The sequence below is a fragment of the Catharus ustulatus genome, chromosome 35 (genome assembly GCF_009819885.2).
Source record: "Catharus ustulatus isolate bCatUst1 chromosome 35, bCatUst1.pri.v2, whole genome shotgun sequence".
In the NCBI taxonomy this organism is placed as follows: domain Eukaryota; kingdom Metazoa; phylum Chordata; class Aves; order Passeriformes; family Turdidae; genus Catharus; species Catharus ustulatus.
The window spans coordinates 250985-273332 of NC_046255.1; the positions used below are offsets into that span (position 1 = coordinate 250985).

The window sequence follows — 22348 nt, forward strand, 5'->3', positions numbered from 1 at the left end:
TGTCCCCAGTGTCCCATCACTGTCCCCAATGTCCCCAGGTGTCCCTGCTGTCCCATGGAGCTCCTACAGCAGAACCAGCGCGCTCTGGGCAGTGTCCCATCACTGTCCCCAATGTCTCGTCGATGTCCCTACTGTCCCCAGGTGTCCCTGCTGTCCGCAGTGATGTCCCCAGTGTCCCATTGATGTCCCCAGGTGTCCCTGCTGTCCCCATGGAGCTGCTGTTCGGGCGGCGGCGCACGCCGGAGGAGCTGCTGCGGCAGAACCAGCGCGCTCTGGGCAGTGTCCCCTCAGTGTCCCCAGTGTCACAGTGATGTCACAGTGTCACATTGCTGTCCCCAGGTGTCCCCAGTGTCCCCATGGAGCTGCTGTTCGGGCGGCGGTGCACACCGGAGGAGCTGCTGCGGCAGAACCAGCGCGCTCTGGGCTGTGTCCCCTCAGTGTCCCCAGTGTCCCCTCAGTGTCACAGTGATGTCCCCAATGTCCCCAGGTGTCACTGTCCCCATGGAGCTGCTGTTCGGGCGGCGGCGCACGCCGGAGGAGCTGCTGCGGCAGAACCAGCGCGCTCTGGGCTGTGTCCCCTCAGTGTCCCCAATGTCCCCTCAGTGTCACAGTGTCACACTGATGTCCCCAGGTGTCCCCATGGAGCTGCTGTTCGGGCGGCGGCGCACGCCGGAGGAGCTGCTGCGGCAGAACCAGCGCGCTGTGGGCTGTGTCCCCTCAGTGTCCCCAGTGTCACAGTGATGTCACAGTGTCACATTGCTGTCCCCAGGTGTCACAGTGTCACATTGATGTCCCCAGGTGTCCCCATGGAGCTGCTGTTCGGGCGGCGGCGCACGCCGGAGGAGCTGCTGCGGCAGAACCAGCGCGCTGTGGGCTGTGTCCCCTCAGTGTCCCCAGTGTCACAGTGTCACACTGATGTCCCCAATGTCCCTGCTGTCCCCAGGTGTCCCCAGTGTCCCCATGGAGCTGCTGTTCGGGCGGCGGCGCACGCCGGAGGAGCTGCTGCGGCAGAACCAGCGCGCTCTGGGCTGTGTCCCCTCAGTGTCCCCAGTGTCACAGTGATGTCACAGTGTCCCATTGATGTCCCCAATGTCCCCAGTGTCCCCATGGAGCTGCTGTTCGGGCGGCGGCGCACGCCGGAGGAGCTGCTGCGGCAGAACCAGCGCGCTCTGGCCCGCGCCGTGCGGGAGCTGGACCGCGAGCGGCAGAAGCTCGAGGCGCAGGAGAAGAAAATCATCGTGGACATCAAGAAAATGGCCAAGCAGGGCCAGATGGTCAGAGGGGACACTGGGGACACTGAGGGGACATGGAGGGGACACTGAGGGGACATGGAGGGGACACTGAGGGTGTGGGGTGGGCGGGGATGAGGGGCGTGGAGGGGTCAAGGGACGTGGAGGGGACAAGGGACAGACAGGAATTGGGGACAAGGGACAGAGGGACAGGGGACAGGGGACAGACAGGGATTGGGGACATGGGACAGGGGACAAGGGACAGACAAGGGTCAGGGGACACGGGGCAAGGGACATGGAGGGGACAAGAGGACAGGCAGGGACTGGGGACACAGGACAAGGGACACAGGGACACACAGGGATTCAGGGCAAGGGACAGAGAGGGGTCAGGGGACCAGGGACAGGGGACAAGGGACACACAGGGATTGGGGACAAGGGACAGACAGGGGTTAGGGATCAGGGACAAGGGACAAGGAGGGGTCAGGGGACAAGGGACAGGGGTCAAGGGACAAGGGACAAGGGACAGACAAGGGTCAGGGGACACGAGGCAAGGTACAAGGGACAGCCAGGGATCAGGGGACAAGGGACAGACAGGCATCAGGGGACACAGGACAAGGGACAAAGGACAACCAGGGATCAGGGGACAAGGGACAAGAGACATGGAGGGGACGCACAGGGATCAGGGGACACAGGACAAGGGACAGACAGGGGACAGGGGACAAGGGACAAGGAGGGATCAGGGGACAAGGGACAAAGGACAACCAGGGATCAGGGGACAAGGGACAAGAGGCATGGAGGGGACACACAGAGATCAGGGGACACAGGACAAGGGACAAGTAGGGGACAAGGGGACACTGAGGGGGACATGGAGTGTCCCCTGTCTCTTCCTGCTGTCCCCTGCTGTCCCTGGTGTGGCAGTGACAGTGTCCCCTCTGTCCTGGTGATGATGTCCCCGCTGTCCCTGATGCTGTCCCCTCTGTCCCTGTCATTGTCCCTGATGCTGTCCCTGCTGTCCCCTCTGTCCCTGTCCTTGTCCCTGATGCTGTCCCTGACTGTCCCCTCTGTCCCTGTCCCCTGTCCTTGTCCCTGTCCGCTGTTGCCAGGACACTGTCCCTGTCCTCTGTCCCTGTCCCCATTATCCCTGATGTGTCCCTGTCCCCTGTCATGTCCCTGTCCCTGTCATGTCCCTGTCCCTGTCATGTCCCTGTCCTTGTCATGTCCCTGTCCCCTGTCATGTCCCTGTCATGTCCCTGTCCTTGCTGTCCAGTCCTGAGGACTTTGTCCCTGTCCCTTGTCCCCATCCCTGACATATGCCTGTCCCCAGGATGCTGTCCCTGGTGTGTCCCTGTCCCTGACATGTCCCTGTGATGTGTCCCCACTGTCCCTGCTGTCCCTGACATGTCCCTGTCCCTGCTGTCTCTGTCCCTGACATGTCCCTGTGATGTGTCCCTGCTGTCCTTGCTGTCCCTGACATGTCCCTGCTGTGTCCCTGTCCCTACTGTGTCCCTGTCCCTGCTGTGTCCCTGTCCCTGCTGTGTCCCTGTCCCTGCTGTCCCTGTCCCTATCCCTGACATGTCCCTGTCCCTGCTGTGTCCCTGTCCGTGTCCCTGTCCCTGCTGTGTCCCTGCTGTCCCTGCTGTCCCTGTCCCCACTGTCCCTGCTGTCCCTGTCCCTGCTGTCCCTGTCCCTGCTATCCTGTCCCTGTCCCTGAGGTGTCCCTGCTGTCCCTGTCCCTGCTGTCCCTGCTGTCCCTGCTGTCCCCGTCCCTGCTGTGTCCCTGCTGTGTCCCTGCTGTCCCTGCTGTCCCTGTCCCTGCTGTCCCTGCTGTCCCTGTCCCTGCTGTCCCTGCTGTCCCTGTCCCTGAGGTGTCCCCGCTGTCCCCGCAGGACGCGGTGCGGGTGATGGCCAAGGACCTGGTGCGCACGCGGCGCTACGTGCGCAAGTTCATCGCCATGAGAGCCAACGTGCAGGGGGTGGCACTGAGAGTGCAGACCCTGAAATCCAACAGCGCCATGGCCAGCGCCATGCGGGGGGTGACACGGGCCATGGCCACCATGAACAGACAGGTGAGAGTCACTGTGTCACCTGTGTGTCACCTGTGTGTGTGTCACTGTGTGTGTCACTGTGTGTCACTGTGTGTCACTGCGGGTGCAGACCCTGAAATCCAACAGCGCCATGGCCAGCGCCATGCGGGGGGTGACACGGGCCATGGCCACCATGAACAGACAGGTCAGTGTCACTGTGTGTCACCTGGGGTGTGATCTGTGTCACTGTGTGTGTCACTGTGTGTCACTGTGTGTGTCACTGCGGGTACAGACCCTGAAATCCAACAGCGCCATGGCCAGCGCCATGCGGGGGGTGACACGGGCCATGGCCACCATGAACAGACAGGTCAGTGTCACCTGTGTGTGTCACTGTGTGTGTCACTGCGGGTACAGACCCTGAAATCCAACAGCGCCATGGCCAGCGCCATGCGGGGGGTGACACGGGCCATGGCCACCATGAACAGACAGGTCAGTGTCACTGTGTCACTGTGTGTCACCTGTGTCACTGTGTGTGTCACTGTGTGTGTCACCTGGAGTGTCACTGTGTGTGTGTCACTGTGTGTGTCACTGTGTGTGTCACTGTGTGTCACTGTGTGTGTCACTGTGTGTGTGTCACTGTGTGTCACTGTGTGTGTCACTGTGTGTGTGTCACTGTGTGTGTGTCACTGTGTGTCACTGTGTGTGTCACTGTGTGTGTGTCACTGTGTGTGTGTCACTGTGTGTGTCACTGTGTGTGTGTCACTGTGTGTCACTGTGTGTGTCACTGTGTGTGTGTCACTGTGTGTGTCACTGTGTGTGTGTCACTGTGTGTGTCACTGTGTGTCACTGTGTGTGTGTCACTGTGTGTGTGTCACTGTGTGTCACTGTGTGTGTCACTGTGTGTCACTGTGTGTGTCACTGTGTGTGTGTCACTGTGTGTGTCACTGTGTGTGTCACTGTGTGTGTGTCACTGTGTGTGTGTCACTGTGTGTCACTGTGTGTGTCACTGTGTGTCACTGTGTGTGTCACTGTGTGTGTGTCACTGTGTGTCACTGTGTGTGTCACTGTGTGTGTGTCACTGTGTGTGTGTCACTGTGTGTGTCACTGTGTGTGTCACTGTGTGTGTCACTGTGTGTGTGTCACTGTGTGTCACTGTGTGTGTCACTGTGTGTGTGTCACTGTGTGTCACTGTGTGTGTGTCACTGTGGGTGTCACTGTGTGTCACTGTGTGTGTGTCACTGTGTGTGTCACTGTGTGTGTGTCACTGTGTGTGTCACTGTGTGTCACTGTGTGTGTCACTGTGTGTGTGTCACTGTGTGTGTGTCACTGTGTGTCACTGTGTGTGTCACTGTGTGTGTGTCACTGTGTGTGTCACTGTGTGTCACTGTGTGTGTCACTGTGTGTGTGTCACTGTGTGTGTGTCACTGTGTGTGTCACTGTGTGTGTCACTGTGTGTGTCACTGTGTGTGTGTCACTGTGTGTGTGTCACTGTGTGTGTCACTGTGTGTGTGTCACTGTGTGTGTCACTGTGTGTCACTGTGTGTCACTGTGTGTGTCACTGTGTGTCACTGTGTGTCACTGTGTGTGTGTCACTGTGTGTGTGTCACTGTGTGTGTCACTGTGTGTGTGTCACTGTGTGTGTCACTGTGTGTCACTGTGTGTGTCACTGTGTGTGTGTCACTGTGTGTGTCACTGTGTGTGTCACTGTGTGTCACTGTGTGTGTCACTGTGTGTGTCACTGTGTGTGTCACTGTGTGTGTGTCACTGTGTGTGTGTCACTGTGTGTGTCACTGTGTGTGTGTCACTGTGTGTGTGTCACTGTGTGTGTCACTGTGTGTCACTGTGTGTGTGTCACTGTGTGTGTCACTGTGTGTGTGTCACTGTGTGTGTGTCACTGTGTGTGTGTCACTGTGTGTCACTGTGTCACTGTGTGTGTCACTGTGTGTGTGTCACTGTGTGTCACTGTGTGTGTCACTGTGTGTGTGTCACTGTGTGTGTGTCACTGTGTGTGTCACTGTGTGTGTGTCACTGTGTGTGTCACTGTGTGTCACTGTGTGTGTCACTGTGTGTGTGTCACTGTGTGTCACTGTGTGTCACTGTGTGTGTCACTGTGTGTCACTGTGTGTGTGTCACTGTGTTGTGTCACTGTGTGTGGTCACTGTGTGTGTGTCACTGTGTGTGTGTCACTGTGTGTACTGTGTCACTGTGTGTGTCACTGTGTGTGTGTCACTGTGTGTCACTGTGTGTGTCACTGTGTGTCACTGTGTGTCACTGTGTGTGTCACTGTGTGTGTCACTGTGTGTGTCACTGTGTGTGTGTCACTGTGTGTGTCACTGTGTGTGTGTCACTGTGTGTGTCACTGTGTGTGTCACTGTGTGTGTCACTGTGTGTGTGTCACTGTGTGTGTCACTGTGTGTGTGTCACTGTGTGTGTGTCACTGTGTGTGTGTCACTGTGTGTGTGTCACTGTGTGTGTCACTGTGTGTGTCACTGTGTGTGTGTCACTGTGTGTGTGTCACTGTGTGTCACTGTGTGTGTGTCACTGTGTGTGTCACTGTGTGTGTCACTGTGTGTGTGTCACTGTGTGTGTCACTGTGTGTGTCACTGTGTGTGTCACTGTGTGTCACTGTGTGTGTCACTGTGTGTGTGTCACTGTGTGTGTCACTGTGTGTGTCACTGTGTGTGTCACTGTGTGTGTCACTGTGTGTCACTGTGTGTGTGTCACTGTGTGTCACTGTGTGTGTCACTGTGTGTGTCACTGTGTGTGTGTCACTGTGTGTCACTGTGTGTGTGTCACTGTGTGTCACTGTGTGTGTCACTGTGTGTGTCACTGTCTGTGTGTGTCACTGTGTGTCACTGTGTGTGTGTCACTGTGTGTCACTGTGTGTGTCACTGTGTGTGTGTCACTGTGTGTGTGTCACTGTGTGTGTGTCACTGTGTGTGTCACTGTGTGTGTGTCACTGTGTGTGTCACTGTGTGTGTGTCACTGTGTGTGTGTCACTGTGTGTGTCACTGTGTGTGTCACTGTGTGTGTCACTGTGTGTGTGTCACTGTGTGTGTGTCACTGTGTGTGTCACTGTGTGTGTGTCACTGTGTGTGTCACTGTGTGTGTCACTGTGTGTGTCACTGTGTGTGTGTCACTGTGTGTGTGTCACTGTGTGTGTCACTGTGTGTGTCACTGTGTGTGTGTCACTGTGTGTGTCACTGTGTGTGTCACTGTGTGTGTCACTGTGTGTGTGTCACTGTGTGTGTCACTGTGTGTGTCACTGTGTGTGTCACTGTGTGTGTCACTGTGTGTGTCACTGTGTGTGTGTCACTGTGTGTGTCACTGTGTGTGTCACTGTGTGTGTCACTGTGTGTGTCACTGTGTGTGTCACTGTGTGTGTCACTGTGTGTGTCACTGTGTGTGTCACTGTGGTGTCACTGTGTGTGTGTCACTGTGTGTGTGTCACTGTGTGTGTCACTGTGTGTGTCACTGTGTGTGTGTCACTGTGTGTGTGTCACTGTGTGTGTCACTGTGTGTCACTGTGTGTGTGTCACTGTGTGTGTGTCACTGTGTGTGTGTCACTGTGTGTGTGTCACTGTGTGTGTCACTGTGTGTGTCACTGTGTGTGTGTCACTGTGTGTGTCACTGTGTGTGTCACTGTGTGTCACTGTGTGTGTCACTGGTGTGTGTCACTGTGTGTGTGTCACTTGTGTGTGTCACTGTGTGTCACTGTGTGTATCACTGTGTGTGTGTCACTGTGTGTGTGTCACTGTCGTGTGTGTCACTGTGTGTGTCACTGTGTGTGTGTCACTGTGTGTGTGTCCACTGTGTGTGTCACTGTGTGTGTCACTGTGTTGTCAACTGTGTGTGTCACTGTGTGTGTCACTGTGTGTCACTGTGTGTGTGTCACTGTGTGTGTCATGTGTGTGTGTCACTGTGTGTGTCTCTGTGTGTGTGTCACTGTGTGTGTCACTGTGTGTGTGTCACTGTGTGTGTCACTGTGTGTGTGTCACTGTGTGTGTCACTGTGTGTGTGTCACTGTGTGTGTCACTGTGTGTGTCACTGTGTGTGTGTCACTGTGTGTGTGTCACTGTGTGTGTGTCACTGTGTGTGTCACTGTGTGTGTGTCACTGTGTGTGTGTCACTGTGTGTGTCACTGTGTGTGTCACTGTGTGTGTCACTGTGTGTCACTGTGTGTGTGTCACTGTGTGTCACTGTGGTGTCACTGTGTGTGTCACTGTGTGGTGTCACTGTGTGTGTCACTGTGTGTGGTCACTGTGTGTGTCACTGTGTGTGTGTCACTGTGTGTGTGTCACTGTGTGTGTTCACGTGTGTGTCACTGTGTGTGTCACTGTGGTGTGTCACTGTGTGTGTGTCACTGTGGTGTGTCACTGTGTGTGTCACTGTGTGTGTCACTGTGTTGTGTCACTGTGTGTGTCACTGTGTGTGTGTCACTGTGTGTGTGTCACTGTGTGTCACTGTGTGTGTCACTGTGTGTGTCACTGTGTGTCACTGTGTGTGTCACTGTGTGTGTGTCACTGTGTGTGTCACTGTGTGTGTCACTGTGTGTGTGTCACTGTGTGTGTGTCACTGTGTGTGTCACTGTGTGTGTCACTGTGTGTGTGTCACTGTGTGTGTGTCACTGTGTGTGTCACTGTGTGTGTGTCACTGTGTGTGTCACTGTGTGTGTCACTGTGTGTGTGTCACTGTGTGTGTCACTGTGTGTGTCACTGTGTGTGTCACTGTGTGTGTGTCACTGTGTGTGTGTCACTGTGTGTGTGTCACTGTGTGTGTGTCACTGTGTGTGTCACTGTGTGTGTCACTGTGTGTGTGTCACTGTGTGTGTGTCACTGTGTGTCACTGTGTGTCACTGTGTGTGTCACTGTGTGTGTCACTGTGTGTGTGTCACTGTGTGTCACTGTGTGTCACTGTGTGTGTGTCACTGTGTGTGTGTCACTGTGTGTGTGTCACTGTGTGTCACTGTGTGTCACTGTGTGTGTGTCACTGTGTGTGTCACTGTGTGTGTGTCACTGTGTGTGTCACTGTGTGTGTGTCACTGTGTGTGTCACTGTGTGTCACTGTGTGTGTGTCACTGTGTGTGTCACTGTGTGTGTCACTGTGTGTGTCACTGTGTGTGTGTCACTGTGTGTGTGTCACTGTGTGTCACTGTGTGTGTCACTGTGTGTGTGTCACTGTGTGTGTCACTGTGTGTCACTGTGTGTGTCACTGTGTGGTCACTGTGGTGTCACTGTGTGTGTGTCACTGTGTGTGTCACTGTGTGTGTGTCACTGTGTGTGTCACTGTGTGTGTCACTGTGTGTGTCACTGTGTGTGTCACTGTGTGTCACTGTGTGTCACTGTGTGTGTGTCACTGTGTGTCACTGTGTGTGTCACTGTGTGTGTCACTGTGTGTGTGTCACTGTGTGTGTGTCACTGTGTGTGTGTCACTGTGTGTGTCACTGTGTGTCACTGTGTGTGTCACTGTGTGTGTGTCACTGTGTGTGTGTCACTGTGTGTGTGTCACTGTGTGTGTCACTGTGTGTGTCACTGTGTGTGTGTCACTGTGTGTGTCACTGTGTGTGTGTCACTGTGTGTGTCACTGTGTGTGTCACTGTGTGTCACTGTGTGTGTGTCACTGTGTGTGTGTCACTGTGTGTGTGTCACTGTGTGTGTCACTGTGTGTGTCACTGTGTGTGTGTCACTGTGTGTGTGTCACTGTGTGTGTCACTGTGTGTGTGTCACTGTGTGTGTCACTGTGTGTGTGTCACTGTGTGTGTGTCACTGTGTGTGTCACTGTGTGTCACTGTGTGTGTCACTGTGTGTGTCACTGTGTGTGTCACTGTGTGTGTGTCACTGTGTGTGTCACTGTGTGTGTCACTGTGTGTGTCACTGTGTGTGTCACTGTGTGTGTCACTGTGTGTGTCACTGTGTGTGTGTCACTGTGTGTGTCACTGTGTGTCACTGTGTGTGTGTCACTGTGTGTGTCACTGTGTGTGTCACTGTGTGTGTCACTGTGTGTGTCACTGTGTGTGTCACTGTGTGTGTCACTGTGTGTGTCACTGTGTGTGTGTCACTGTGTGTGTCACTGTGTGTGTCACTGTGTGTGTGTCACTGTGTGTGTCACTGTGTGTCACTGTGTGTGTCACTGTGTGTGTGTCACTGTGTGTGTCACTGTGTGTGTCACTGTGTGTGTCACTGTGTGTGTCACTGTGTGTGTGTCACTGTGTGTCACTGTGTGTCACTGTGTGTGTCACTGTGTGTGTCACTGTGTGTGTGTCACTGTGTGTGTCACTGTGTGTGTCACTGTGTGTGTGTCACTGTGTGTGTGTCACTGTGTGTGTCACTGTGTGTGTCACTGTGTGTGTGTCACTGTGTGTGTCACTGTGTGTGTCACTGTGTGTGTCACTGTGTGTGTGTCACTGTGTGTGTGTCACTGTGTGTGTCACTGTGTGTGTCACTGTGTGTGTGTCACTGTGTGTGTCACTGTGTGTGTCACTGTGTGTGTGTCACTGTGTGTGTCACTGTGTGTGTCACTGTGTGTCACTGTGTCACTGTGTGTGTCACTGTGTGTGTGTCACTGTGTGTGTCACTGTGTGTCACTGTGTGTGTCACTGTGTGTGTCACTGTGTGTGTCACTGTGTGTCACTGTGTCACTGTGTGTGTCACTGTGTGTGTGTCACTGTGTGTGTGTCACTGTGTGTGTCACTGTGTGTGTCACTGTGTGTGTCACTGTGTGTGTGTCACTGTGTGTGTCACTGTGTGTGTCACTGTGTGTGTGTCACTGTGTGTGTCACTGTGTGTGTGTCACTGTGTGTGTCACTGTGTGTGTCACTGTGTGTCACTGTGTGTGTGTCACTGTGTGTGTCACTGTGTGTGTCACTGTGTGTGTGTCACTGTGTGTCACTGTGTGTGTCACTGTGTGTGTGTCACTGTGTGTGTCACTGTGTGTGTCACTGTGTGTGTCACTGTGTGTCACTGTGTGTGTGTCACTGTGTGTCACTGTGTGTCACTGTGTGTGTGTCACTGTGTGTGTGTCACTGTGTGTGTGTCACTGTGTGTGTCACTGTGTGTGTGTCACTGTGTGTGTGTCACTGTGTGTGTGTCACTGTGTGTGTGTCACTGTGTGTGTCACTGTGTGTGTCACTGTGTGTGTCACTGTGTGTGTCACTGTGTGTGTCACTGTGTGTGTCACTGTGTGTGTGTCACTGTGTGTGTGTCACTGTGTGTGTCACTGTGTGTGTGTCACTGTGTGTGTCACTGTGTGTGTCACTGTGTGTGTCACTGTGTGTGTGTCACTGTGTGTGTCACTGTGTGTGTCACTGTGTGTGTGTCACTGTGTGTCACTGTGTGTGTCACTGTGTGTCACTGTGTCACTGTGTGTGTCACTGTGTGTGTGTCACTGTGTGTGTGTCACTGTGTGTCACTGTGTGTCACTGTGTGTGTCACTGTGTGTGTGTCACTGTGTGTGTGTCACTGTGTGTGTGTCACTGTGTGTGTCACTGTGTGTGTGTCACTGTGTGTGTGTCACTGTGTGTGTCACTGTGTGTGTCACTGTGTGTGTGTCACTGTGTGTGTCACTGTGTGTGTCACTGTGTCACTGTGTGTGTGTCACTGTGTGTGTCACTGTGTGTCACTGTGTGTCACTGTGTGTGTCACTGTGTGTGTCACTGTGTCACTGTGTGTGTGTCACTGTGTGTGTCACTGTGTGTGTCACTGTGTGTGTCACTGTGTGTGTGTCACTGTGTGTGTGTCACTGTGTGTCACTGTGTGTGTCACTGTGTGTGTGTCACTGTGTGTGTCACTGTGTGTGTCACTGTGTGTGTCACTGTGTGTGTGTCACTGTGTGTGTGTCACTGTGTGTCACTGTGTGTGTCACTGTGTGTCACTGTGTGTGTCACTGTGTGTCACTGTGTGTGTCACTGTGTGTGTCACTGTGTGTGTCACTGTGTGTGTGTCACTGTGTGTCACTGTGTGTGTGTCACTGTGGGTGTCACTGTGTGTCACTGTGTGTCACTGTGTGTGTCACTGTGTGTGTGTCACTGTGTGTGTCACTGTGTGTGTGTCACTGTGTGTCACTGTGTGTGTCACTGTGTGTGTGTCACTGTGTGTCACTGTGTGTGTCACTGTGTGTGTCACTGTGTGTGTGTCACTGTGTGTGTCACTGTGTGTGTCACTGTGTGTGTGTCACTGTGTGTGTGTCACTGTGTGTGTCACTGTGTGTGTCACTGTGTGTGTGTCACTGTGTGTGTCACTGTGTGTCACTGTGTGTGTGTCACTGTGTGTGTCACTGTGTGTGTCACTGCGGGTGCAGACCCTGAAATCCAACAGCGCCATGGCCAGCGCCATGCGGGGGGTGACACGGGCCATGGCCACCATGAACAGACAGGTCAGTGTCACCTGTGTGTCACCTGTGTGTCATCTGTCACTTGTGTCTCACTTGTGTCACCTGTGTGTCTCTTGGGGTGGCACCTGTGTCACCTGTGTCACCTGGGCTGTGACCGTGTGTCACCTGTGTCACTTGGGGTGTCACTGTGTGTCACCTGGAGTGTCACCTGTGTCACCTGGGGTGTGACCTGTGTCACCTGGGGTGGCACTTTCACCTGTGTCACCTGGGTCACCTGTGTGTCACCTGTGTCACTTGTGGTGTGATCTGTGTCACCTGTGTCACCTGGAGTGTCACCTCTGTCACTTGGGGTGTGACCTGTGTCATCTGTGTGACCTTTGTCACCTGGGGTGTGACCTGTGTCACCTGGGGTGGCACTGAGACTGTCACCTGTGTCACTTGGGGTGTGATCTGTGTCATCTGTGTCACCTGCAGTGTCACCTGTGTGTCACCTGGGTAACCTGGGGTGTCACCTGGAGTGTCACCTGTGTGAGCTAGGGTGTCACCTGTGTCACCTCTATCACCTGGGTCATGGTGACAAAGATGGAGGCACTGGCATGCCCTGTGTGTCCCTGCTGTCCCCAATGTCCCCTGGCTGTCCCTGTGTCCCCTGTGTGTCCCTGTGTGTCCCTGTGTGTCCCTGCTGTCCCTGTGTGTCCCTGTGTGTCCCTGTGTGTCCCTGTGTGTCCCTGTGTGTCCCTGCTGTCCCTGTGTGTCCCTGTGTGTCCCTGTGTGTCCCTGCTGTCCCCTGGCTGTCCCTGTGTGTCCCTGTGTGTCCCCAATGTCCCTGTGTGTCCCCTACTGTCCCTGTGTGTCCCTGTGTCCCTGTGTGTGTCCCTGTGTGTCCCCAATGTCCCTGTGTGTGTCCCTGTGTGTCCCTGGCTGTCCCTGTGTGTCCCCAATGTCCCCTGTGTGTCCCTGTGTGTCCCTGTGTGTCCCCAATGTCCCTGTGTGTCCCCAGTGTCCCCTGATGTCCCCAATGTCCCTGTGTGTCCCTGTGTGTCCCTGTGTGTCCCCTGGCTGTCCCCTGATGTCCCCATGTCCCATCCCCAGCTGAAGCTGCCGCAGATCCAGCGCATCCTGCAGGAGTTCCAGAAGCAGTCACAGCTGTGTGTCCCTGTGTGTCCCTGTGTGTCCCTGTGTGTCCCTGCTGTCCCCTGATGTCCCTGTCGCTGTCCCCAGCTGAAGCTGCCGCAGATCCAGCGCATCCTGCAGGAGTTCCAGAAGCAATCCGAGCTCATGGACATGAAGGAGGAGCTGATGAACGACGCCATCGACGACGCGCTGGGGGACGAGGACGACGAGGACGAGAGGTGGGGACAGATGGGGACATGGGGGGACAGCTGGGGGGACATGGGGACAGCTGGGGACATGGGGGGACATGGGGACAGCTGGGGGACATGGGGGGACATGGGGGGACATGGGGACAGCAACATGGGGACAACTGGGGGACACCTGAGTGACACCTGGGGTACATGGGGGGACATGGGGACAACTGGGGACACTCAGGGTATGGCCTGGGACACCAGGGGACAGCTGGGACACCTGGGGACACCTGAGGGGACATGGGGACAGCTGGGGACACCTGAGTGACACCTGAGGGGACACCTGGACACACCTGGGACAGCTGGGGACACCTGAGTGACACTTGGGGACATCAGGGGACATCAGGGGACATCTGGGGGACACCTGGGGGGACACCTGAGGGAACACCTGGGGACACCTGGGGACACCTGAGTGACACTGAGTGACACCTGGAGACATCAGGGGACACTTGGGGGACACCTGGGGGACACCCAGGAGACACTTGGGGACACCCAGAGAGCATGAAGGGGACATTTGGGGACACCAGGGGACACCTGGAGACACTCTGGGGACACTCAGGGACACTTGGGGACACTCAGGGGACAGCAAGGCACAGCCTGGGACACCCAGGGAATACTTGGGGACACTTGCGGACAGCCAGAGGACAGCTGGGGACACCCAGGGGACACATTGGGACACTCAGGGGATGCCTGGGGACACTTGAGGACACCCAGGGGACAGCTGGGGACACTCAAAGGACAGCTGGGGACACCCAGGGGACACCTGGGGACGCTCAGGGGACACTTGAGGACACCAGAGGACAGCTGGGGACACCAGGGGACAGCCTGACACACCCATGGGATACTTGGGGACACATGGGGGACATCAAGGGACACCTGGGGACACTTGGGGACACTGGGGGGCACTCAGGGTATGGCCTGGGACACCAGGGGACAGCCTGGGGATGCCCAGAGGAGACTTGGGGACACCCAGGGGACACTTGGGGACAGACAAAGGTACTCAGGAGATGCTTGGGGACACTTGGAGACACCCAGGGGACACCCAGAGAGCATGAAGGGGACATCTGGGGACACCAGGGGACAGCTGGGGAGATCCAGGGGACACCTGGAGACACCCTGGGGACACTCAGGGGACACTTGGGGACACTCAGGGGACAGCAAGGCACAGCCTGGGACACCCAGGGAATACTTGGGGACACTTGGGGACAGTCAGAGGACAGCTGGGGACACCCAGGGGACACATTGGGACACTCAGGGGATGCCTGGGGACACTTGAGGACACCCAGGGGACAGCTGGGGACACTCAAAGGACAGCTGGGGACACCCAGGGGTAACCAGGGGACACTTGGGGACAGCCTGGCACTGCCAGGGGATACCTGGGGACACTCAGAGAAGATGAAGGGGACATCTGGGGACAGCCAGGGACACCCAGAGGACACTCAGGGGATGCCTGGGGACACTTGGGGACACTCAGGGGACACCCAGGGGACAGGCTGGCACTGCCAGGGGACACCTGGGGGCACCTGAGTGACACTGAGTGACACCTGAGTGACACCTGGGGACATCAGGGGACACTTGAGGGCACCCAGGGGACAGCTGGGGACACTCAAAGGACAGCTGGGGACACCCAGGGGTAACCAGGGGTACTCAGGGGACACTTGGGGACAGCGTGGCACTGCCAGGGGATACCTGGGGACACTCAGAGAAGATGAAGGGGACATCTGGGGACAGCCAGGGACACCCAGGGGACAGCCTGGCACTGCCTGGGGACACTTGGGGACACTCAGAGGATGCTTGGGGACACTCAGGGGACAGCCAGGGGACAGGCTGGCACTGCCAGGGGACACCTGGGGACACCTGAGTGACACTGAGGGACACCTGAGTGACACCTGGGGACATCAGGGGACACTTGAGGGCACTCAGGGGACATCTGGGGACACCTGGGACACTCAGGGGTACTCAGGAGATACTTGGGGACAGCCAGGGGACACTTATGGACAGACAAAGGTACTCAGGAGACACTTGGGGACACCCAGGGGACAGCTGGGGAGATCCAGGGGGCGCCTGGAGACACCCTGGGGACACTCAGGGGAGACTTGGGGACACTTGGGGACACTTTGGGACTCCCAGGGGATGCCTGGGGACACTTGGGGACTCTCAGGGGCACTTGGAGACACTCAGGGGACAGCTGGGGACAGCCTGGGACACTCAGGGAATACTTGGGGACACCCAGAGGACACCTGGGGACACCCAGGGACACCCAGGGACAGCCAGGGCTACTCAGGGGACACTTGAGGACACGTAGGGGTTACCTGGGGACACCCAGAGGACACTCAGGGGACACTTGGAGGCACTCAGGATGTGGCCTGGGACACCAGGGGACAGCCTGGGGATGCCCAGGGGACACTTGGGGACACTCAGGGAATACCTGGGGACGCCTGGGGACACTCGAGAGCACTTGGGACACAAAGGGGACACGAGGATGGAGCGGGGCCCAGTCCCCCCCAGTCCCTCCCGTCTCTCCGCAGTGACGCCGTGGTGTCGCAGGTTCTGGACGAGCTGGGGCTGAACCTGACGGACGAGCTGGCCAGTGAGAGGGGAGGGGATTGGGGAGATTTGGGGGGAATTTGGGGTTTTGGGGGTTTTGGGATTTTGGGGAGAATTTAAAAAATGTTGGGGGAGTCTGGGGGGATTTGGGGGATTTTTTTGGATTTTTTTGAGATTTTTTGGGATTTTTGGGGATTTTTTGAGGATTTTTGGGGATTTTTTGGGGATTTTTTGGGGATTTTTTTGGGATTTTTATGGGGACTTTTTGGGATTTTTTTTTATTTTTTTAGGATTTTTTGGGGATTTTTTTGGGATTTTTGGGGATTTTTTTGGGATTTTTTGGAATTTTTTTTGGGATTTTTTTGGGATTTTTTTGGGGATCTTTTGGGATTTTTTTAGGATTTTTTTGGGGATTTTTTGGGATTTTTTTTGGGATTCTTTTGGGATTTTTTTGGGGATTTTTTGGAGATTTTTTGGGGATTTTTTGAGGATTTTTGGGGATTTTTTTGGGATTTTTATGGGCATTTTTTAGGGGAACTTTTGGGGATTTTTTAATGAATTTTTTGGGATTTTTTGGGACTTTTTGGGGATTTTTTGGGATTTTTTGGGGATTTTAGGGCGATTTTAGGGGATTTTTTGGGGATTTTTTTAGGATTTTTTTGGGATTTTTGGGGGATTTTTTGGGGATTTTTGGGGATTTTTTTGGGATTTTTTTGGGATTTTTTGGGGGATTTTAGGAGGATTTTAGGGGATTTTTGGGGGATTTTTTTGGAGATTTGGGGGGGATTTTGAGGAGAATTTTCAAAAATTTTGGGGGAGTCTGGGGTGGATTTTGGGACTTTTGGGGGGATTTGGGTCGATTTTGGAAGAATTTTTAAAATTTTTGGGGGATTTTGGGGGAATTTTGGGGAAATTTTGGGGGAATTTTCCAAAACTTTGGGGGAGTCTGGGGGGATTTGTGGAAATTTGGGGGATTTTTTTTTTTTTTTTTTGGAGATTTTTTGGGGGGATCTTGGAGGATTTTGGGGGGATTTCTGGGGGATTTGGGGGATTTTTTTTTTAAATTTTGGGGGAAATTTTCAAAAATTTGGGGGGATTTGGGGGAGTCTGGGGTGGATTTTGGGGGATTTTTGGGGATTTTGGGGAATTTTTGGGGATTTTTTTTTTATTTTGGGGGGATTTTAGGGGATTTTTGGGGGATTTTGGGGAGAATTTAAAAAATTTTGAGGGATTTGGGGGAATTTTGGGAAATTTGGGGAGGATTTTGGGGGGGATTTAAGGGACATTTGGGGGATTTTTTGGGGGGGATTTGGGGGAGAATTTTAAAAAATTTGAGTGATTTGGGGGAAATTTGGGGGAATTTTGGGGGGATTTGGAGAGATTTTTGGGGAGAATTTCAGGAGAATTTTTAAAATTTTTGAGCGATTTGGGGGAAATTTGGGGAGATTTTGGGGGATTTTTTTTTTTATTTTGGGGGAGATTTCTTTGGGATTATTTCGGTATTATTTTGGGATTTCTATGGGATTTTGGGGGATTATTTTGGTATTTTCTTTGTGATTATTTTGGGATTTTTTTTGGGGGGGTTTGGGGATTATTCTGGAATGAACTGTGATGTTTTTGTCCCCTTGTGTCCCCAGCGCTGCCCCCCCCGGGGGGGTCCCTGGCCGCGGGGCAGGGCCGGGCCGGGGCCGAGGCCGCTGCCGCTCTCGCCGACGCCGACGCCGACCTGGAGGAGCGGCTGAAGAACCTGCGGAGGGACTGAGAGCCAGAGAGGCACCCGGGGGCACCCGGGGCTAGGGGGGTTGGGGGATTTAGGGGAATTTATTGGGATTTTATTGGGATTTTTTGGGATTTTTTTGGGATTTTTGGGGATTTTTTTGGGATTTTTAAAGATTTTTTTGGGATTTTTTTGGGATTTTTCGGGATTTTCGGCTGTCGATTTTCCCCCTTTATTCTGAATTTTTTTGGGATTTTCCAGTGTCTGCCCCACTCAGTGTGAGCCCCTGAATTTGGGATTTTTTGGGGATCTTTTTTGGGATTTTATTGGGATTTTATTGGGATTTTTTTGGATTTTTTTGGGATTTTTTTTTTATTTTTTGGGGGATTTTTTGGGATTTTTTGGGGTTTTTCAGGATTTTCGGACATCAGTTTTCTCCCTTTATTCTGATTTTTTTTGGGATTTTTCAGTGTCTGCCCCACTCAGTGTGAGCCCCTAAATTTGGGATTTGCTCCCTTATTTTTGGGATTTTTTTGGGATTTTTTTTTTATTTTTTGGGGGATTTTTTGGGAATTTTTTGGGATTTTTTGGGGATTTTTTTGGGGTTTTTCGGGATTTTCGGCCATCGATTTTCCGCCTTTATTCTGAATTTCTTTGGGATTTTCCAGTGTCCGCCCCTCTCAGTCAGAACCCCTGAATTTGGGATTTACTCCCTTATTTTTGGGATTTTTTTGCATTTTATTGGGATTTTTTGGGATTTTTTTGGAAATTTTTGGGGATTTTTTGGGATTTTTTTTTGGGATCTTCGGACATCTCTTTGCTCCCTTTATTCTGAATTTTTTGGATTTTCTGGTCTCTACCCCACTCAGTTTAACCACCTAAATTTGGGATTTTTTTGGGATTTTTTTGGGATTTTTTGGGATTGTTTCGTGATTTTTTGGGGATTTTTTCGGGATTTTTGGCCGTCTATTTTCTCCCTTTATTCTGATTTTTTTGGGGATTTTCCAGTGTCTACCCCACTCAGTTTAACCACCTAAATTTGGGATTTTTTGGAATTTTTTGGGATTTTTTGGGATTTGTTTGGATTTTTGGCCATCAATTTTTTCCCTTTATTCTGAATTTTTTTGGGATTTTCCAGTGTCTGCCCCACTGAGTCAGAGCCCCCTGAATTTGGGATTTTTTGGGAATTTTTTAGGATCTTTTTGGGATTTTTTGGGATTTTTTGGGAATTTTTGGGATTTTTTGGGGATTTTTTGGGGATTTTTTGGGGATTTTTTTTTTATTTTTTGGGGATTTTTTGGGGGAATTTTTGGGATTTTTTGGGGGAATTTTTGGGATTTTTTGGGGGAATTTTTGGGATTTTTTTGGGGAATTTTTTGGATTTTTGGGGATTTTTTTGAGGATTTTCCCCCTTTATTTGGGATTTTTTTTCTGCACTTTTTTGGGGATTTCTTCTCCTTTATTTGGGATTTTTTTTCGTCTTTTCTTGGTATTTCCTCCCTTAATTTGGGATTTTTTTTCCCTTTTTTTGGGCTATTTTTCCCCCTTTATTTATGATTTTCACTCTTTATTTTTTTGGGATTTTTTCCCTTTATTTGTTTTTTTTTTTTTTTAATTTTTTGCCTTTATTTGGGATTTTTTTTTTCTCTTTATTTGGGATTTTATTTCCTCTTTATTTGGGATTTTCTCCCCTTTTTTGGGGTCTCTGACACTACTTTGGGCTAAATCCCCCCCCTCCCAAATTTTTTTTGGGCTCTTTCTCCCCTTTTTGGGATTTCCCCCTTTTTTTGGGATTTTCATTCTTTATTTGGGATTTTTTCTGCACTTTTTTGGGATTTTTTTCCCCCTTATTTGGGATTTTTTTTCCCTTTTTTTGGGCTATTTTTCCCCCTTTATTTATGATTTTCACTCTTTACTTTTTTGGGATTTTTCCCTTTTATTTGGGATTTTTTCCCTTTTTTTGGGGTCTCTGACACAATTTTTTGGGATTTTTTTTCCCCCATTTTTGGGTTTTTTCCCCCAATAAAATTTCCTTGGACCTGCTCTGTTCCAGTTCCTTCCCAGTTTGGGACTGGGAGCACTGGGAGGGGAAAATTTGGGATTTTTGGGGAAGTTTTGGGGTGGAAAAAAATCATTTTTGGGTGAAAAAAAACCCAAAAAAATTGGAATTTTCCCAATTTCCTGGGCTGATTTTTTGGGGTGATTTTGGGTTCATTCCGTGGGGTTTTGGTTCATTTTGGGCTCTGATTTTTTTTGGGGGGTTTTGCCTCGTTTTTAGAGGTAATTCCTTAAAAAAAATAAAATTTATTTTTAAGGGAAAAGCAGAAATTTCTGACATTTGAGATTTTTTTTTTTTTACTTTCTCACGGCTAAAATTTAAAAATAAACCCAAAAATACGAAGTGAAAAATCCTCAAAAAGCAGAAAAACTTCTCAAAAAAATTTGGAGTTTGGGAAGCCCCAAAATTTGGATTTTGGGAAAAAAAAAATCCAAAATTTGGAGATGGGGAAAATCAAAATTTTAATTAAAATCTTTGAGGGGAGCACGAGGCCACGCCCCCTCCCCTCACGAGGCCACGCCCCCTCCGCCTTCCCGCCTTGGCCTCCGCCAATCAGCACGCGCGCCCCCTCACGAGGCCACGCCCCCTCCGCCTTCCCACCTTGGCCTCCGCCAATCAGCGCGCACCCCCTCACGAGGCCACGCCCCCTCCGCCTTCCCGCTTTGGCCTCCGCCAATCAGCGCGCGCGCCCCCTCACGAGGCCACGCCCCCTCCGCCTTCCCGCCTTGGCCTCCGCCAATCAGCGCGCGCGCCCCCTCACGAGGCCACGCCCCCTCCGCCTTCCCACCTCGGCCTCCGCCAATCAGCGCGCACCCCCCCTCGGCCGGGCCACGCCCCTTCCGGAAGCGCGCGCGGTGCGTGCTGGGCAATGGAGTCCCGCGCCCCTTGCTGAGCTCTGGGCCTTTACTGGTTTTACTGGTTTTTACTGGTTTTATTGATTTTACTGGTTTTTACTGGTTTTGAATGGTTTTTGGGGGGTGATTCGGGGGTGCCCCAGGTTCTTGCGGCTCAGGTGAGCTCGGGGGGCTCCTCTGGCAGCAGGGGCTCACCTGGGGAATGGGGGAGGGGGGGGGGATCAGGGGGGCCCCAACCCCCCCAGACCCCCCAAAATCCCCTCGGGACCCCCCCCAAAAATCCCCTCGGGAGCCCCCAGATCCACCCCGAGCTCCCAAAAATTCCCCAGGACCCCCCAAAATTCCCCGAGACCCCCCCAAAATGCCCCAAATCCCCTCCCAGGACCCCCCAAATCCACCCCAAATTCCCCTAAAACCTCTCCAGGACCCCCCCCCCCCCCCCCCCCCCCAAAATTCTCCCCCCCGGTGGGATTTTGGGGAGGGGTCGGGTGGATTTTGGGGGGTCCTGAAGGGTCTGGAGGGGGCTGGGGGGAATTTGGGGGGGTCCCTGGGGGAGTCTTTGGGGGAATTTGGGGAGGATTTGGGGTGTTTTGGGGAGTCCTGGGGAATTTTGGAGTCACCTGAGGGGATTTTGGGGGATTTTTGAGGGGGGTTTGGTGTTTTTTGGGGTCACCTGAGGGGATTTTTGGGGGATTTTGGGGTCACCTGAGGGATTTTGGGGGCATTTTGGGGGGATTTTTGGTGGGTTTTTTTGTTTTTGGGGTCACCTGTGGTGTTTGAGATCACCTGAGAGATTTTTGGGGTCACCTGAGGGGATTTGGGGTCACCTGAGGGGATTTTAGGGGAGATTTTGGGGTCAGCTGAGGGGTTTTGAGGTCACCTGAGCAATTTTTGGGGTCACCTGTGGGGATTTTTGGGGTCACCTGTTGGATTTTGGGGGGATTTTTTGGTGTTTTTTGGGCTGTTTTTGGTGTATTTTGGGGTGTTTTTGGTGGTTTTTGGGGTGTTTTTGGTGGTTTTTGGGGTGTTTTTGGTGGTTTTTGGGGTGTTTTTGGGGTGTTTTTGGGGTGTTTTTGGTGTATTTTGGGTCCCGGCCGTACCTGCGCGGCGCCGGCCCGGCCGTGCCGAGTCTCTCCTGGCGCTCCCGGCACACCTGGCGCACAGGTAAAGGCCCAGCAGGGCCCCGCTGAGCCCCGCCCCCACCCCCAGCAGCGCCTCCAGCAGCGAGCACGAGTCGGGCAGGGCTGCGCAGGTGAGAGACAGGTGAGATACAACAGGTGAGACAGGTGAGACAGGGACAGGTGAGACAGGTGAGACACAGGTGAGATAACGTGAGACAGGTGAGATACAGGTGAGATACAACAGGTGAGACAGGTGAGATACAACAGGTGAGACACAGGTGAGAGAGAGACAGGTGAGAGACAGGTGAGACATGGACAGGTGAGAGAGGGACAGGTGAGACAGGTGAGATACAGACAGGTGGGATACAGACAGGTGAGAGAGGGACAGGTGAGATACAGGTGAGATACAACAGGTGAGAGAGAGACAGGTGAGATACAGGTGAGAGAGGTGAGATACTGACAGGTGAGACACAGGTGAGAAACAGGTGAGACAGGTGAGAGGGACAGGTGAGACATGGACAGGTGAGAGAGGGACAGGTGAGAGAGAGGTGAGATACAGGTGAGATACAGACAGGTGAGACAGGTGAGACAGGTGACACAGGTAAGACATGGACAGGTGAGACACAGGTGAGAGAGGTGAGAGAGGGACAGATGAGACCAATGAGACAGGTGAGATACAGGTGAGATACAGACAGGTGAGATACAACAGGTGGGACAGGTGAGAGAGGGACAGGTGAGACACAGGCAGGTGAGAGAGGGACAGGTGAGATACAACAGGTGAGACAGGTGAGAGAGGTGAGACATGGGCAGGTGAGACATGGACAGGTGAGAGAGGTGAGACACTGACAGGTGAGATACAACAGATGAGACACTGACAGGTGAGATACAACAGGTGAGACAGGTGAGAGAGAGACAGGTGAGAGACAGGTGAGACACGGACAGGTGAGACACAGACAGGTGAGAGAGGTGAGACACTGACAGGTGAGACATCAACAGGTGAGACACAGATGAGATACGGGCAGGTGAGATATGGACAGGTGAGACATGGACAGGTGGGACAGGTGAGAGACTGACAGGTGAGGGGGACAGGTGGGGCAGGTGAGGG

General features: G+C 53.0%; 1 protein-coding gene across 1 annotated transcript; it reads left to right on the forward strand.

Moving 5' to 3' along the window:
* Positions 1-939: 939 nt before the first annotated feature.
* CHMP2A (charged multivesicular body protein 2A) lies at positions 940-17302 on the forward strand. The gene is made up of 5 exons (XM_033084059.2): positions 940-1274; positions 3116-3295; positions 12803-12933; positions 15474-15535; positions 17130-17302. The coding sequence occupies exons 1-5, from the start codon at positions 1062-1064 to the stop codon at positions 17252-17254; spliced, it is 711 nt and encodes a 236-aa protein (XP_032939950.1). The 5' UTR covers positions 940-1061; the 3' UTR covers positions 17255-17302.
* Positions 17303-22348: the final 5046 nt, after the last annotated feature.

Bases quoted from the DNA above. Each gene is read 5' to 3' on its own strand.
- CHMP2A (XM_033084059.2), top strand. From the start codon at position 1,062: ATGTCACAGTGTCCCATTGATGTCCCCAATGTCCCCAGTGTCCCCATG. The intron at 1,275-3,115 runs GTCAGAGGGGAC...CTGTCCCCGCAG, and splicing joins TGGCCAAGCAGGGCCAGATG to GACGCGGTGCGGGTGATGGC. The intron at 15,536-17,129 runs GTGAGAGGGGAG...TTGTGTCCCCAG, and splicing joins CCTGACGGACGAGCTGGCCA to CGCTGCCCCCCCCGGGGGGG.